Source organism: Geotrypetes seraphini, chromosome 11 (assembly GCF_902459505.1).
Source record: "Geotrypetes seraphini chromosome 11, aGeoSer1.1, whole genome shotgun sequence".
Classification (NCBI taxonomy): Eukaryota; Metazoa; Chordata; class Amphibia; order Gymnophiona; family Dermophiidae; genus Geotrypetes; species Geotrypetes seraphini.
In genome coordinates this window covers 23234505-23248610 of record NC_047094.1, presented here as the reverse complement: position 1 = coordinate 23248610, position 14106 = coordinate 23234505, and the positions used below count along the sequence as shown (strand labels likewise).

General features: G+C 44.5%; 1 protein-coding gene across 1 annotated transcript; it reads left to right on the top strand.

Moving 5' to 3' along the window:
* Positions 1-323: 323 nt before the first annotated feature.
* On the top strand, positions 324-13774 carry LOC117369384 (estrogen-related receptor gamma-like). Its single transcript, XM_033963868.1, has 2 exons — positions 324-391; positions 13320-13774. The coding sequence occupies exons 1-2, from the start codon at positions 324-326 to the stop codon at positions 13702-13704; spliced, it is 453 nt and encodes a 150-aa protein (XP_033819759.1). The 3' UTR covers positions 13705-13774.
* Positions 13775-14106: the final 332 nt, after the last annotated feature.

The window sequence follows — 14106 nt, the reverse complement described above, 5'->3', positions numbered from 1 at the left end:
GGGGGGGTTCCCCCCCATGCACCCCCGTCGGAGCTCTAAAAACAGTAAGTTTGAGCGGCGCACCCCTCCGCGCTGCGCTCAATTGTCTGGGCGCGCCTTTGTCCCTGCGCGCTTTTGACCTGACACCGTTCTGATATAAGGGCTGTTTTGGACTAACTAAAGTGTAACAAAAAAGAAAATTGCTGAAATACTTTTTTTCCAGAGCCAGATATGTAGAGCGAAAAAGAGAAAAAAATGGGGAGGGGAAGGAAAAGAGAGAGCGTACACTACAAAGCTTCTGCTAGAAACTGCTAAGTCAGGAAGAAATATGCCTTAGCCAAGACATGCCACTGCCTTCTGCTAATGAGCTTACCATTTGCACAGGTATCAGTTCATTAAGCCTTGAAATGCGGTAAGCAGCATTGTGACTGGAGGTGCTCTAAATAAAATTGCTATTGACTGTTGCATTTCAAACACCTTTGTTCGAGGAAGATAATTGGTAAAAAGTCCTAAAATATATATGTCCCCGTTTATAAAATGGAATACCTTAAGTCTCTTCATGAAACCTTGGATTCCAAAATCCTAAGGCTGATCCGACGTGTTCCAAATTATGTAGTATCATGATTGGTATAATTCAGAGACCATGCTGGTTTTTAGATGACATGGTTTGATTGCTTCATTCGATATTGTAAATTCCTCCTGTCCATCAGGCATGTAAAGTCAAATTATGCTCTTACATTTTGTTGAATAATTAAGGTTCTTGGAAAAAAAAAAAAGTGCAGTTTTATAGATTTTTTTTTAAAGCGTTAAGAGTGAGCAGTATTTACATGAATTGAATAAAAAAAAAAAAAAAAATCAATTTTTTTCTTGATTGCATCCGACTCCATCAAGTGCCGAGAAACGCGTCTTTCATTTAATCAGTGAGCAGAGTAACCAGCGTATTTGCATTTTCATCAAAGATTTTCTCCAGATCTGGGGAATGAATATGAGAATGAATTGCAATGATACTTTACAGCAGGGATGAACAAGTCATATGAGGGAGAAACCATGACGAAGCCAATAAGACGCGACCAGTGCATCAAAAGGTACGGGAGTCCTTGCACATTGAATACTCTTTAAATACTACTGTATTTATCAAAATTATCATTCTGATAAATTTAGGGGGTACTTATTAAGGTACTATTTGCTCTTTAACATATGTAATATAACATAGCATATGTAATATTACACAAATTAATATTAGGCACTGAAGGATATACAGTAATGAAATGCAAAGCATGCAAATGCAGGCAAAACAGCTCATTACTATGTAAATTGAGTAATAAGGCTTGTGGTAAACACCACAAGCCATGTTGATCTTAGAAAAACATTGCCAGTAAAAAGATGGCAGTGTTTCCATCTTGAGAGAATTGGGCCACAAAGCTGTGATCTGATGATATCAGGCTGCTTCTTAAAGGGGCTAGATTTAGAGAATGACAGGGGGACAAATTTTTTCCCGTCCCCATAGGAACTCAATTTCCCTGTCCCGTCCATGCAAGTTTTGTCGCTGTCCCCATCCCTGCTTATTTTTGGGGTAGGGCTTATATTAGGAGCATCTTTAAAAATCATATTTTCGGGATAGGTCTTATTTTCAGGGAAACAGGGAATGCTGTGCTATCTTAATTTATCAAAGTTCCCCATCTTGCCTCAAAACTCACAAGTCAGTCGCCTGCCCTCGGTGCGTTTTTATGAGAGGTCTCGGTTCATCTGCTCAGTCAAAGAACTGCTTTCTTCCTTCCCAGTGGGCTGGTTCTTTCTGGAGGCGCCAATTGACCTCTGACCTCTCCACTGCTTCACTGCGGCAGGTAGAACACCAATTTATTCATCGGCATCTGGTGGTCTGAAAACTGTGCTTTTTCGTTGTTAGCTCTCAAATGAATCGCTAATGCTGTTTAATGGGGCAGTTGTGATCCATTATCCATTTGTTTATTTCATATTACTAATGAATAGAAAACCTTCGTCAAAAAAAAGGCACTTTCCAGGTGGTCAGGTGATGAAGCATTTGGCTGTAAAAATAGACGTATCAGATTATACACTGCTTTTAAAGTTCAACTCTCGGGAGAATATCACTTTCGCTACACTACCGGTGCTCACAGGGGACATCACATGCATAAAATGTAAACAGTGATACCTGTCGGTCTCTTTGAGATCAGTTGCTACCTCTGAAAAAGTCCCTTAAGGCCACACAGTGCTGTAGTGCATGGAAAATGGAAAATGTTTATCACAGCTGTAAATGCAATCCAAGCGGCTCGTAATGGAAGGTCCACTCATTGCTGGCATACTACAAATGCACTCGCCCAGCTGCCCCTCACTATCTCCGGTTCATAGACAACGGCGTGAAAGACAAAAGCGTGCGCCGACAATTGAGCGCAGCGCGGAGGCGCGCGCCACACAAAATTACAGTTTTTAGGGGCTCCGACAGGGGGTTTTGTTGGGGAACCCCCCCAGTTTACTTAATAGACATTGCGCCGGCGTTATGGGGGGTTTGGGGGGTTGTAACCCTCCACATTTTACTGTAAACTGAACTTTTTGCCTAAAAACAGTGAAAAAGTTCAGTTTTCAGTAAAATGTGGGGGGTTACAACCCCCCCACACCTCCACAATGCCCCCACAATGTGGCGCGATGTCTATTAAGTAAAGTGGGGGGGGTTCCCCCTACGCCCCCCCCGTCGGAGCCCTAAAAACAGTAATTTAGAGCGGCGCGCACCTCCGCGCTGCGCTCAATTGTCTGGGCACGCCTTTGTCCCAGCGCGATTTTGACCTGACACCCTATCTCCACTTATCTCATCCTATGTTCCCTCCCCCATGAGCTCTGCTCAGCTGGCAAGTCCCTCCTATCTGTGCCTTTCTCTTCCTCTGTCAGCTCCAGACTCTGTCCCTTCTACCTTGCTGCGCCGAATGCTTGGAACAACCTGCCCGAATCCCTACAGCAAGCTCCATCTCTTGCAGTGTTCAAGGCCCAGTTAAAATCCCACCTCTTCGACTCCTAACTCCTCTCAATTTGGGTTCTGCATCCACAACCCTATATGCCTTGTCTGCCTGTCCAAGTTAGATTGTAAGTTCTTCCGAGCAGGGACCATCTATTAAATGTCAAAATGTACAGTGCTGCGTACGCCTTTCATCGCTATATAAGTGTATGAACAGAATTTTCTAGACACATAGCAGAAACAGATTCTGCTCAGCAGAACTTACAATCTAGTCAACAGACAAATACTGTGGACAGAAGGAGGCCATGAAGGGACCGTTCTGGCAAAAAAGGAGGAGCTTTGGGGAAGCGGAGTACAATACTAGCCCCTTTAAGAATCTAGTCCCTTTAAGAATCAGCCCCTTTAAGAATCTAGCTAGAGAATAACACAGGGACAAATTTTTTCCTGTCCCCGCAGGAACTCATTTTTCCATCCTGTCCCAGAGAGTTCTTTTCCTGTCCCTGCCCCATTCCTGCAAGCTCTGTCCTCATCTGCACAAGCCTCAAACCCTTTAAAATCCTAAGTAGCAACATTCTAGAGCTCAGATTGTGATGTCATAATGCCTCATTCCACCAATGCTTAAGCTCTGTCCTCATCTGCACAAGCCTCAAACCCTTTAAAATCCTAAGTAGCAACATTCTAGAGCTCAGATTGTGATGTCATAATGCCTCATTCCACCAATGCTTAAGCACTGTCCTCATCTGCACAAACCTCAAACCCTTTAAAATCCTAAGTAGCAACATTCTAGAGCTCAGATAGTGATGTCATAATGCCTCATTCTACCAATGCCTAAGCTCCGTCCTCATCTGCACAAGCCTCAAACCCTTTAAAATGATAAGTAGTAACATTCTAGAGCTCAGATTGTGATGTCATAATGCCTCATTCCATCAATGCCTAAGCTCCGTCCTCATCTGCACAAGCATCAAACCCTTTAAAATCCTAAGTAGCAACATTCTAGGGCTCAGATTGTGATGTCATAATGCCTCATTCCACCAATGCCTAAGCTCCGTCCTCATCTGCACAAGCCTCAAACCCTTTAAAATCCTAAGTAGCAACATTCTAGAGCTCAGATTGTGATGTCATAATGCCTCATTCTACCAATGCCTAAGCTCCGTCCTCATCTGCACAAGCCTCAAACCCTTTAAAATGATAAGTAGCAACATTCTAGAGCTCAGATTGTGATGTCATAATGCCTCATTCCAGCAATGCCTAAGCTCCATCCTCATCTGCACAAGCCTCAAACCCTTTAAAATCCTAAGTAGCAACATTCTAGGGCTCAGATTGTGATGTCATAATGCCTCATTCCACCAATGCCTAAGCTCCGTCCTCATCTGCACAAGCCTCAAACCCTTTAAAATCCTAAGTAGCAACATTCTAGAGCTCAGATTGTGATGTCATAATGCCTCATTCTACCAATGCCTAAGCTCCGTCCTCATCTGCACAAGCCTCAAACCCTTTAAAATGATAAGTAGCAACATTCTAGAGCTCAGATTGTGATGTCATAATGCCTCATTCCAGCAATGCCTAAGCTCCATCCTCATCTGCACAAGCCTCAAACCCTTTAAAATCCTAAGTAGCAACATTCTAGGGCTCAGATTGTGATGTCATAATGCCTCATTCCACCAATGCCTAAGCTCCGTCCTCATCTGCACAAGCCTTAAACACTTTAAAATCATAAGCGTTCGAGGCTTGTGCAGTTAAAAGGCACAGCTTAAAGGAATGGGGCGGGTACAGGGACAAAACTCGGGGGGGGGGGGGGGGGGTGATGGGGAAATTGAGCTCCTGTGGGGAAGGAGAAACATTTGACCCCGTGTCATTTTCTAACATCAACCACCACCACTGTATATTGGCCTGTTGATATTTTACTTATCTTGATATATGTTCATTACTTTATAAACATAATAACAATTGATATTCAATTATTTTTACTGTGTGAACATTGGCAATTAGATAAAGCAAATAACACTAAGGAAATTTATCAGCGGAATTACTGTACTTTATTGCCATCTTTGAACTAATACCTTTTATCCCTACTGAAAGGACAATATTGTAATGTTGAGTATTTGGTGCGAAAGAGCTTTACTGTGTATCCTGGTCAAATCAATATTTATGACTAAGCATGGGGAAGAAGCCTTTTAACAGAGGTTGTCTCCTGTTCTGTGTCCAGGGCAGGATTAACCAATAGGCCAAGTAGGCACATGCCTAGGGCCCAAAATGGTCAGGGGGACCCGATGAAGGAGGGCATCAACATTGTTTTTTCCAAACGGCGATGGGCCCCTCCTGCATCGATCGGCAACACGGGCCCCCCACCCGATCGGCAACATGGCCCCCCCCCATTGACGGAAAGTAAGACAAGCAAGCAACACGGGTAAGAAAGGCAACGGGAACTGTAATTTTGCAAGTGGTACTGTTTGCCCAAAGCTTCCCTCTGACACAACTTCCTGTTTCCGCCTGGGCGCATGGGCGGGGCTGGGGGCCAGTGTACTTGTGTGCCTAGGGGCCCTCGACAAATTAATCCTGCCCTGTCTGTGGCATTGGGATAAACCTTTGATAAATGGAGAGACCTTTAGGTCTCATCTCAGTGAAATATTTAGGGAGGACTAGCTCCATAACATTTCCAAAATAAGTAATATGAGAACAGTAATTGCGATGTATATTCTTAGAATAATTACAGGTTACTCATAGCATGAAAAGATCCAACTTGCATAATCCATAAATTCGCAGAAATAGTTGCCTCAGCTATACCCCAGATCAGAAAAGGAAGAACTTAGAGAAAGACAAATCGGACATCAAGGAGCCGGGATTCAGCCGGCAGGAGGCAGCCTGCGAAAGTGTCGTGGTTGGCGCCGACCCCAGATACTCAATGCTAGGTCATTTGCAGTGGCCGCCATTAACCCCCCTCTTTTACTAAGGTGCGCAAACCGATGAGCACGCGCTACTCCAATTAGCACGCGCTTTAACGCGTCCATAGACTAACATGCACGCGTTAGCGTTTAGCGTGCGCTAATCTGTTAGTGCACCTTAGTAAGAAAGGGTTGGGGGAGGGGAGTTGGCTTATGATAACCAGCTAAACAAATATTTATTTATTTATTTTTAGTATTAATATACTACTTATAGTCTAAGTGGTCTACATTCAGGTACTCAAGCATTTTTCCTTGTATGTCCTGGTGCGCTCACATTCTACCTAATGTACCTGAGGCAATGGGGGGATTAACTGATTTACCCAGGGACATAAGGAGTAGCATGGGGTTTGAACCCCCAACCTCAGGGTGCTGAGGCTGTAGCTCTAACCACTGTGCCGTGATCCCCCTCCCCTCCCCTCTCAGTGCTGACCAGTTAAGCTAATAGTGGACAAAGATAGGCTTCCTATTAATGCATCTCAATTTTCCCACTAAGCTTAAGCCCCCTTTAACTAAGGTGATTATCGCAGCAGGCCATGATAATGACTTTGAAGCCCGTAGGCATTCAATGGGCGCCGGAGAGTTTGTTGCAAAGCAGCCACTACCACGCCTTTGTAAAAGGGGAGGTTAGATGGTCACCACTGAATATTGCTGGTTATCACGTGATTTAGCTGGTTGACCTTTTGATGCTGGCTGCAAATATTCAGCAGAGATAACTGGTTATCTCACGCTGAATATTCACGGTTAGGCAGTGAAACCCTATTGAAAGAGTAAAGTTGGAGTTAAGAACATAAGAATTACCATACTAGGATATACAGAAGGTCAATCAAGCCCAGAATCCTGTTTACAACAGTGGCCAACCCAGGTCCCAAGTACCTAGCTAGATCTCAAGTAGTAAAACAGATTTTATGCTGCTTATTCTAGAAACAAGCAATGGATTTCACCAAGCCATCTCAATAATGGCCTATGGACTTCTATTTTAGGAAATTATCCAAGCCTTTTTTAAACCCTGCTAAGCTAACTGATTTCACCACAAATTCCAGAGTTTAATTACACGTTGTGTGAAGAAGTATTTTCTCCGGTTTGTTTCAAATCTACTACTTACCCCCTCTTTTACTAAGGTGTGCTAACCAATTAGCACGTATTAATTGAATTAGTGCACGCTAAACACTAACACGTCCATAAACTAACATGCACGCATTAGCGTTTAGCACACGCTAAATCAATTAGCATGCGCTAATCTGTTAGGGCACCTTAGTAAAAGAGGGCCTTAGTAGCATCATCGCATGTCCCCTAGTCCTAGGTATTTTTGGAAAGAGTTAACAAGCGATTCACATCTACCCTTTCCACTCCACTCAGTATTTTATAGACTTCTATCATATCACCCCTGAGCCGTCTCTTCTCCAAGCTGACGAGCTGTAGCCCCTTTAGCCTTTAGGTGTGGTCTATTTTATTTGAGAGTGGAGAGGAGTGTCTGGTGCATGCCTGCTGCGGGACTTCAGCTGATAAGTTGGTCCCAAAACAAATAACAATGCTTTTTTTTTTTTTTTTTTTGCTACTTTAGCTTGTCTGCGGTGTTCTTTGCTCACATGTTTAAAGACAATAGACTGTTTTCAGTCCAATTCTTTAAATGTGAGTTTGCAAACCATTGGACCCCTGAGGAAGGCGTGTTCGCCGAAACACGGACCGTGTAGGGTCCTATTGGATTTTTATCACAGTATTTTTTATCATTGTACTTTTTTAATTGAATTTTCATGGTTTTATATGTCAGTGTTTAATAAATTATCTCCATAACATCTGCATCCACAGTTTTTGTTTTCATCGGTGGATTGTTTTCACTGTAGATCATTGGGTTTCCCCATTTTTCTTTGTTGGGCAGACTAGATGAGCCATTTGGCCTTTATCTGCCATTATGTTTCTATAACCATAAAGCCCTATGACCTCACAATGCAGGTGTAAAGAGCCTTAGCCTATAGGAAGAGGAAATGCAAATGTTAAGAGTCTTAGCCAATAAGGAGAGAGATAATGGTTACTGCAGATGGGCATTTTTTTTCCTATTTCAGCTTGTCTGCGGTGTTCTTTGCTCACAGGTTTAAAGACAATAGACTGTTTTCAGTCCAACTCTTTATATGTGAGTTTGCAAACCACTGGACCCCTGAGGAAGGCGTGTTCGCCGAAACACGGACCTTGTAGGGTCTGGTTGGATTTTTATCACTGTATTTTTTATCATTGTACTTTGTGAATTGAATTTTCATGTTTTTATATCTCAATGTTTAATAAATTATCTCCAAAACATCTGTATCCACAGTTTTTGTTTTCATCGATGGATTGTTTTCACTGTGGATCATGGGGTCTCCCCGTTTTTCTTTGTTGTGCTCCAAAGATAGAACCCCAGGTTTCATCATAAGAAATTCACGGTGACGCTTCTACGTCTCCGGTGAAAGATCAGGGAACATCTGTATTTTGAATCCCATAAATTCTCTTTTTAAAGACAAAGGGCTCCTTTTATTAAGGTGAGCTAGCGGGTTTAAGCACGCACTTAGCGCGCACTACAATGCCGCGCGCACTAGATTCTAACGCCTCCATAGAGCTTGCATTAGTATTTTTCAATTAGCATGGGGTTTTGCACACGCTAATCTTCAGCGTGCGCTAAAAACGTTAGCGCACCTTAGTAAAAGGAGCCCAAAGTCTGTACAATTTTGAGTACTTCAAGAGAGAAAAGTTGAGAAGTTTTTAAACTAGGAAGAAGGGGAAAGCCGACAGTCGACCAAGAGAAAGAATTGATGGTTCTGGAACCGGTATACCCAGAGGATACCGTTCAGAAAGATATAGGAGAAGACTCACCAGATCACAGGCAAGACAGACTGATAGGGACACAAGAGGGAAGAAAATGCAAGAAGGGAACAGGCCACAAACTCAAGTGTATGTACATGAACGCAAGGAGCCTAAGGAATAAGACGGGTGAATTAGAAGCAATGGCACAAAAAGATAACATTGACATCATCGGAATCACAGAAACATAGTGGACTGAGGAAAACGTCTGGGACACTGTAATACAAGCTATAACGCAGAGACAGAGTGGCTCAAAAAGGTGGGGGGCATCGCCATATACGTCCAAGAGGGAATTGAATCCACTGGAGAGAACACGCCACAACTGACGGATAAGTTAGAGTCTCTATGGGTCAAACTTCCGGGAACGAATGGACTGGAAATGAAGATCGGCATCTACTACCGACCCCCAGGGCAGTCTGAAGAAATTGATGGAGAAATGACGGACGAGATTAAACGCAACTGCAAGGGAGGCAACACAGTTATCATGAGTGACTTCAACTATCCGGGGATAGACTGGAACCGGCTTGAGGCGGCTGTCGGCGAAGGGCAGACGTGAGGTAAGGGGTGCTGCTGGACAGGAGAAGAGAAGGGGGGGTAAAAAAAGGAAGGGAGGCCTACTGTTGGACGGTGGAGCAGGAAAGAGATGCTGATGGACAGGGGAAGAGACGGTGTTGTGGGGGGGAGAAAAAGGAAGGGAGGCCTACTGCTGGACAGGGGGACAGGAAAGAGGTGCTGCTGGACAGGGGAGAGATTATAAAAAGGGAGAAGGGCTGCTGCTGGATAAGGGGAGCAGTGAAGGGGTGGTGGTGGACACAGGGCAGGTAAAAGGAAGGGAGAATGGGTGGACAGCCGAGGAAAAAGAAAGACAGAAAGAAAGACAAATACAGAAGGAGAAGAGAAGAAGGAGAGAGAGAGAGAGAGAAAGAAATAAAGACACACACACATATATTCTAGCACCTGTTAATGTAACGGGCTATAAGACTAGTAAGTTATATTGAATGTATGCAGAGAAGCCTAACCCAAGCCTGACCAGTGAAGAGAGCGCGTCTTTGTTTTGGGTGACCAAACACTTAACGGCAAATTCTATAAGAAGCGTTCAAATGTTAGCTGCCAATATAGGCACCGTTCAGCGCGATTCAAGTAAAATTGGGCGCTGTTTAGTGAATCGCGCTGAGCGGCACCGATTTTGGAGGCGCCCATTAAATAGGTCAGTTCTAGGCACAACTAAACGTTAGGCGCCCGTGCGAGCGCTTAAGCACACTTAAGAGCAGTGATTCTGTAAGAAGGCGCCTAACACATAGCCACGCCCACGCCTACTATGAATAGCGCTTATTTTTTGAAGGCCGCCTAAAGTTTTAGAGGCGCCTTGTTACACAATCGCGCTTTCTTGATAGGCGCCTAGGTTTCAATCGGTGCTGATTAAAAAGCTTAATTGAGCTTGCCAATCAGTTTAGATAGGCGCCTATCTAGTGGGCCTTATTCTTAATCAATTTACAATACGGTAATACCTTTCAAAAATAAATGTCTGATACTCTTTGTCTCTCTTTCTCTGGTTGATTACCATATTCCTTTTCTAGGTTAACATCTTACCCCGCCATGAATGCGAGGGCTGAATATCTTACATGGTTTTATTGTAATTTCTTATCAGGTTTTCTTAATAGTTTGGCACCACCGTGCAGAAATCTTTTTATGCTGCAGCTCAGCAGGTTGAGAATTCATTTCGGTGCCAGACTTCTGTTGATACCAGTTTTTACTCCCTGTAGGGTATAATTCCATGTCAAACTGCAGCACAGTAAACATTCATACTATGCAAACCAGCAGAAGCTCAAGGAAGCATGCTTTTAAATCTTTTTTTTTTTTTTTTTGCTGCGAGGACTAAGGTTTCAGGCCCCTTTTCAAGTCTCATTTGAAAAGACTAGAAGTAAACGTCACCCTCCCTTAACTAACAGCAAGGTTAAGTCCTGGTTCCAATCCAAAGTGTGCCTGAATCAAAAATATTATACGCATTTATTTATTTTTTTATAATTCTTTATTCATTTTCAAAAATTACATTAAGTGTTAAATATTTTCAATCACAGTAACAATAAATACATCACTTATAAACAATCATTGGTATATTACATAGATTCTTATCCCTACCCCTCGCCCATCCCTCCCAACCATATATTCCATTATTGTATGATATATGTAATAATAAAATACCCCCCTCCCTACCTCATAAACTGATAAACATAATTTATTAGAGAACCCAGTGGCATTATCCTATGATACTGTGATATTTGGTATGGATATGAGAGCAAAAAGTCAGATTTCTGCGAATAACAATAAATTATTACTAATAATGACAGGGGTTGCCATTCAACAAATCGCATATAATTGGAAAGAATGGAGGAGATTAAATTATAACTTTTGGTGGAATTCTTTATGCCATGTCTATAAAATGGAAAGATTTATTGCTTTACAAAAGGGATATTTTAAGAAATTTCAGGATGTGTGGAAACCATTAACAAAATATTGTCAGGATTAAGTAAAATTATTTCCCTTATACGCATTTAAAAAAAATGATTTGATGGTATACTGGATTTTCTACAGACAGTAGCAAGGCAATTTTAAAACCTTTTCATGTAGGTAAATAACTGTATACTTAAATAACTATATACTTACAAAAACTGCCTCTCATTCTAAACAAAAGTACCTGAACTGTTTAGAGTGAAGTAGTGGGTTTTGGTTTGGCAAGCTATATATTGCTCTTTGTACAGTTCTAGAGGTCAAAGACAACAGCTCATGCTAACTTCTGTGAGCAAAGATGGAAAACTAGAAGATGCTGACAGATGCACACGAGGAAAAGCAAAATGCTACGAATGGTCTACAGCCACTGCAAACGTCCCTTTCGGGTTATTCTTTTGCTCTATCAAAACAACTGAGGATACATCTCCTTGGAAAGCCATAACAAATCCTGAGTGGAAACTTAAAGATACTCTAGCCAAAGGAAACACATAGGGAATGACATGGTGTCACAATTCATCTTAGTTTCCGTCCCTGCAGATAACTGCGGGAAACCATCTCTATGTCATTCTTTAAAGAGAGAGGGAAGAATCAGAGTATGAATCAGAGAGTTGCACAGGGGCAGAAATCCCACCCATCCCCGCCCGTCCCCACCAGGATCCTCTCCGTCCCCACCAGGATCCTCTGCGTCCCCACCCGTCCCCACCAGGAATCTCTCCGTCCCCACCAGGATCCTCTGCGTCCCCACCCGTCCCCACTAGGATCCTCTACGTCCCCGCCTGTCCCCACCAGGATCCTCTCCGTCCCCACCCGTCCTCACCAGGATCCTCTCCGTCCCCACCAGGATCCTCTCCATCCCCGCCCATCCCCACCAAGATCCTCTGCGTCCCCACCCGTCCCCGTCAGGATCCTCTCCGTCCCCACCCGTCCCCACCAGGATCCTCTGCATCCCCACCAGGATCCTCTCCGTCCCCGCCTGTCCCCACCAGGATCCTCTGCGTCCCCACCCGTCCCCACCAGGATCCTCTACGTCCCCGCCTGTCCCCACCAGGATCCTCTCCATCCCCGCCTGTCCCCACCAGGATCCTCTGCATCCCCACCCGTCCCCACCAGGATCCTCTACGTCCCCACCCGTCCCCACCAGGATCCTCTATGTCCCCGCCTGTCCCCACCAGGATCCTCTCCGTCCCCGCCTGTCCCCACCAGGATCCTCTGCGTCCCCGCCAGGATCCTCTGCGTCCCCACCCGTCCCCACCAGGATCCTCTCTGTCCCCACCCGTCCCCACCAGGATCCTCTGCGTCCCCACCAGGATCCTCTGAGTCCCCACCAGGATCCTCTGCGTCCCCACCCTTCCCCACCAGGATCCTCTGAGTCCCCACCAGGATCCTCTCTGTCCCCACCCGTCCCCGCAAGGAATTGCCTCCATCCCCGCCAGTCCCCATAAAAAGCAGCAATTACTTCTGACAGGATCATCAATTCCACAGTTTCTTTTGTGTTTGCACTGCTGTTTTCCTTGTGGAATCTCTTTGGTGAAACCCTTTTTTTGTTTTCTGTTCAGGTAATTAACTTATAAACCCCCTCTTTTACTAAGGCTGACGTGTCCATTATATTATATGGATGAACCCTGCTTCCAAAGCCTTCCATCCCCATGGGAGTCCCGTTGGCTAGAGGGGGGTCCCCGTGGGCCAGAGTGGGGTCCCCGTGGGAGTCCTGTGGTTTAGGGGGGATTCTCGTGGGACCCGCAGGATTCCCGCAATCCCCGTTCCCGTGCAGACCTCTAGTATGAATGGGCCCAGCCACTGACCCTTAAGCCTTGCATTGAAGAATGCTGATGTAGAAGGACTGAGGTTGAGATAGACACTAAACCATGACATGGGATGGTAGAACATAAGTCCATAAGTGTTGCCTTACTGGGGCAGACCGAAGGTCCATCAAGCCCAATATCCTGTTTCCAGCAGTGGCCAACCCAGGTCCCAAGTACCTGGCAGAAACCCAAAGAGCAGCAACATTCCAGAGCTGAGACTGTGATGTCATAATGCCTCATTCCACCAATGCCTAAGAGCCAGCCTCCTTAGTGATGTCACAATGACTTCATTAGCCTATACTTGGCTCACAAAGCCATGACTACACTGTGCGACCTTGCAGACCGTGAAATTGTAGTTATCATAAGCTGGGCTAAAAATATCCCAAGATTCTCCTCCCTTTCGCTGTCAGATCAGATGAGTGTCTTGCAGAGTGTCTGGATGGAGATCCTGATCCTGGGCGTAGCATACCGCTCCTTGCCTTTTGAAGATGAGATTGTATACGCAGACGATTACGTGATGGATGAGGACTTCTCGCGCATGGCGGGTATGCTGGACCTGAACGGCTCGGTGCTGCAGCTGGTGCGCAAGTACAAAGCGCTGAACCTAGAGAAGGAAGAATACGTACTGCTGAAAGCCCTCACGCTCGCTAACTCTGGTGAGAGAATGCAGCTGTATTGAGGGGGCTCTCTGGAGAGGTGGTGAGAAAATAAAAGCTACCTGTGGGGATCAAGGGTAAAAAAAAAAAAAAAAAAAAAAATCAGAGTATAAACGGTCAAAGCCACTGACCCTCAAGCCTTGCTGGTGTAAAAGGACTGAGGTTGAGACAGACACTAAAGAATGGCACGGGATGGCTTTCCATGGTTATCCACGGGGATGGGAACGGTGATGAATTTTGTCGCCGTGTCATTCTCTAGAAGCACAACATGGCCCATGACACAGATATGCTGCTGGAAAAGTAGAAGAAATTTTAAAGCCCTGTTGAAAAAAAAAACATTATTTTGAATTTGTGTTCAGATTTCAGTAAAAGACACATCTTGGTACACATCGGACTCCTAGCCGCCTCGCTAGTTCCCTTCTACC

What these genes read in the sequence shown, in the direction of transcription:
- LOC117369384 (XM_033963868.1), top strand. Translation starts at nt 324, where the DNA reads ATGCCACTGCCTTCTGCTAATGAGCTTACCATTTGCACAGGTATCAGT. An exon ending in TCATTAAGCCTTGAAATGCG is followed by an intron (nt 392 to 13,319) that starts GTAAGCAGCATT and finishes TGACTTCATTAG; the next exon opens with CCTATACTTGGCTCACAAAG.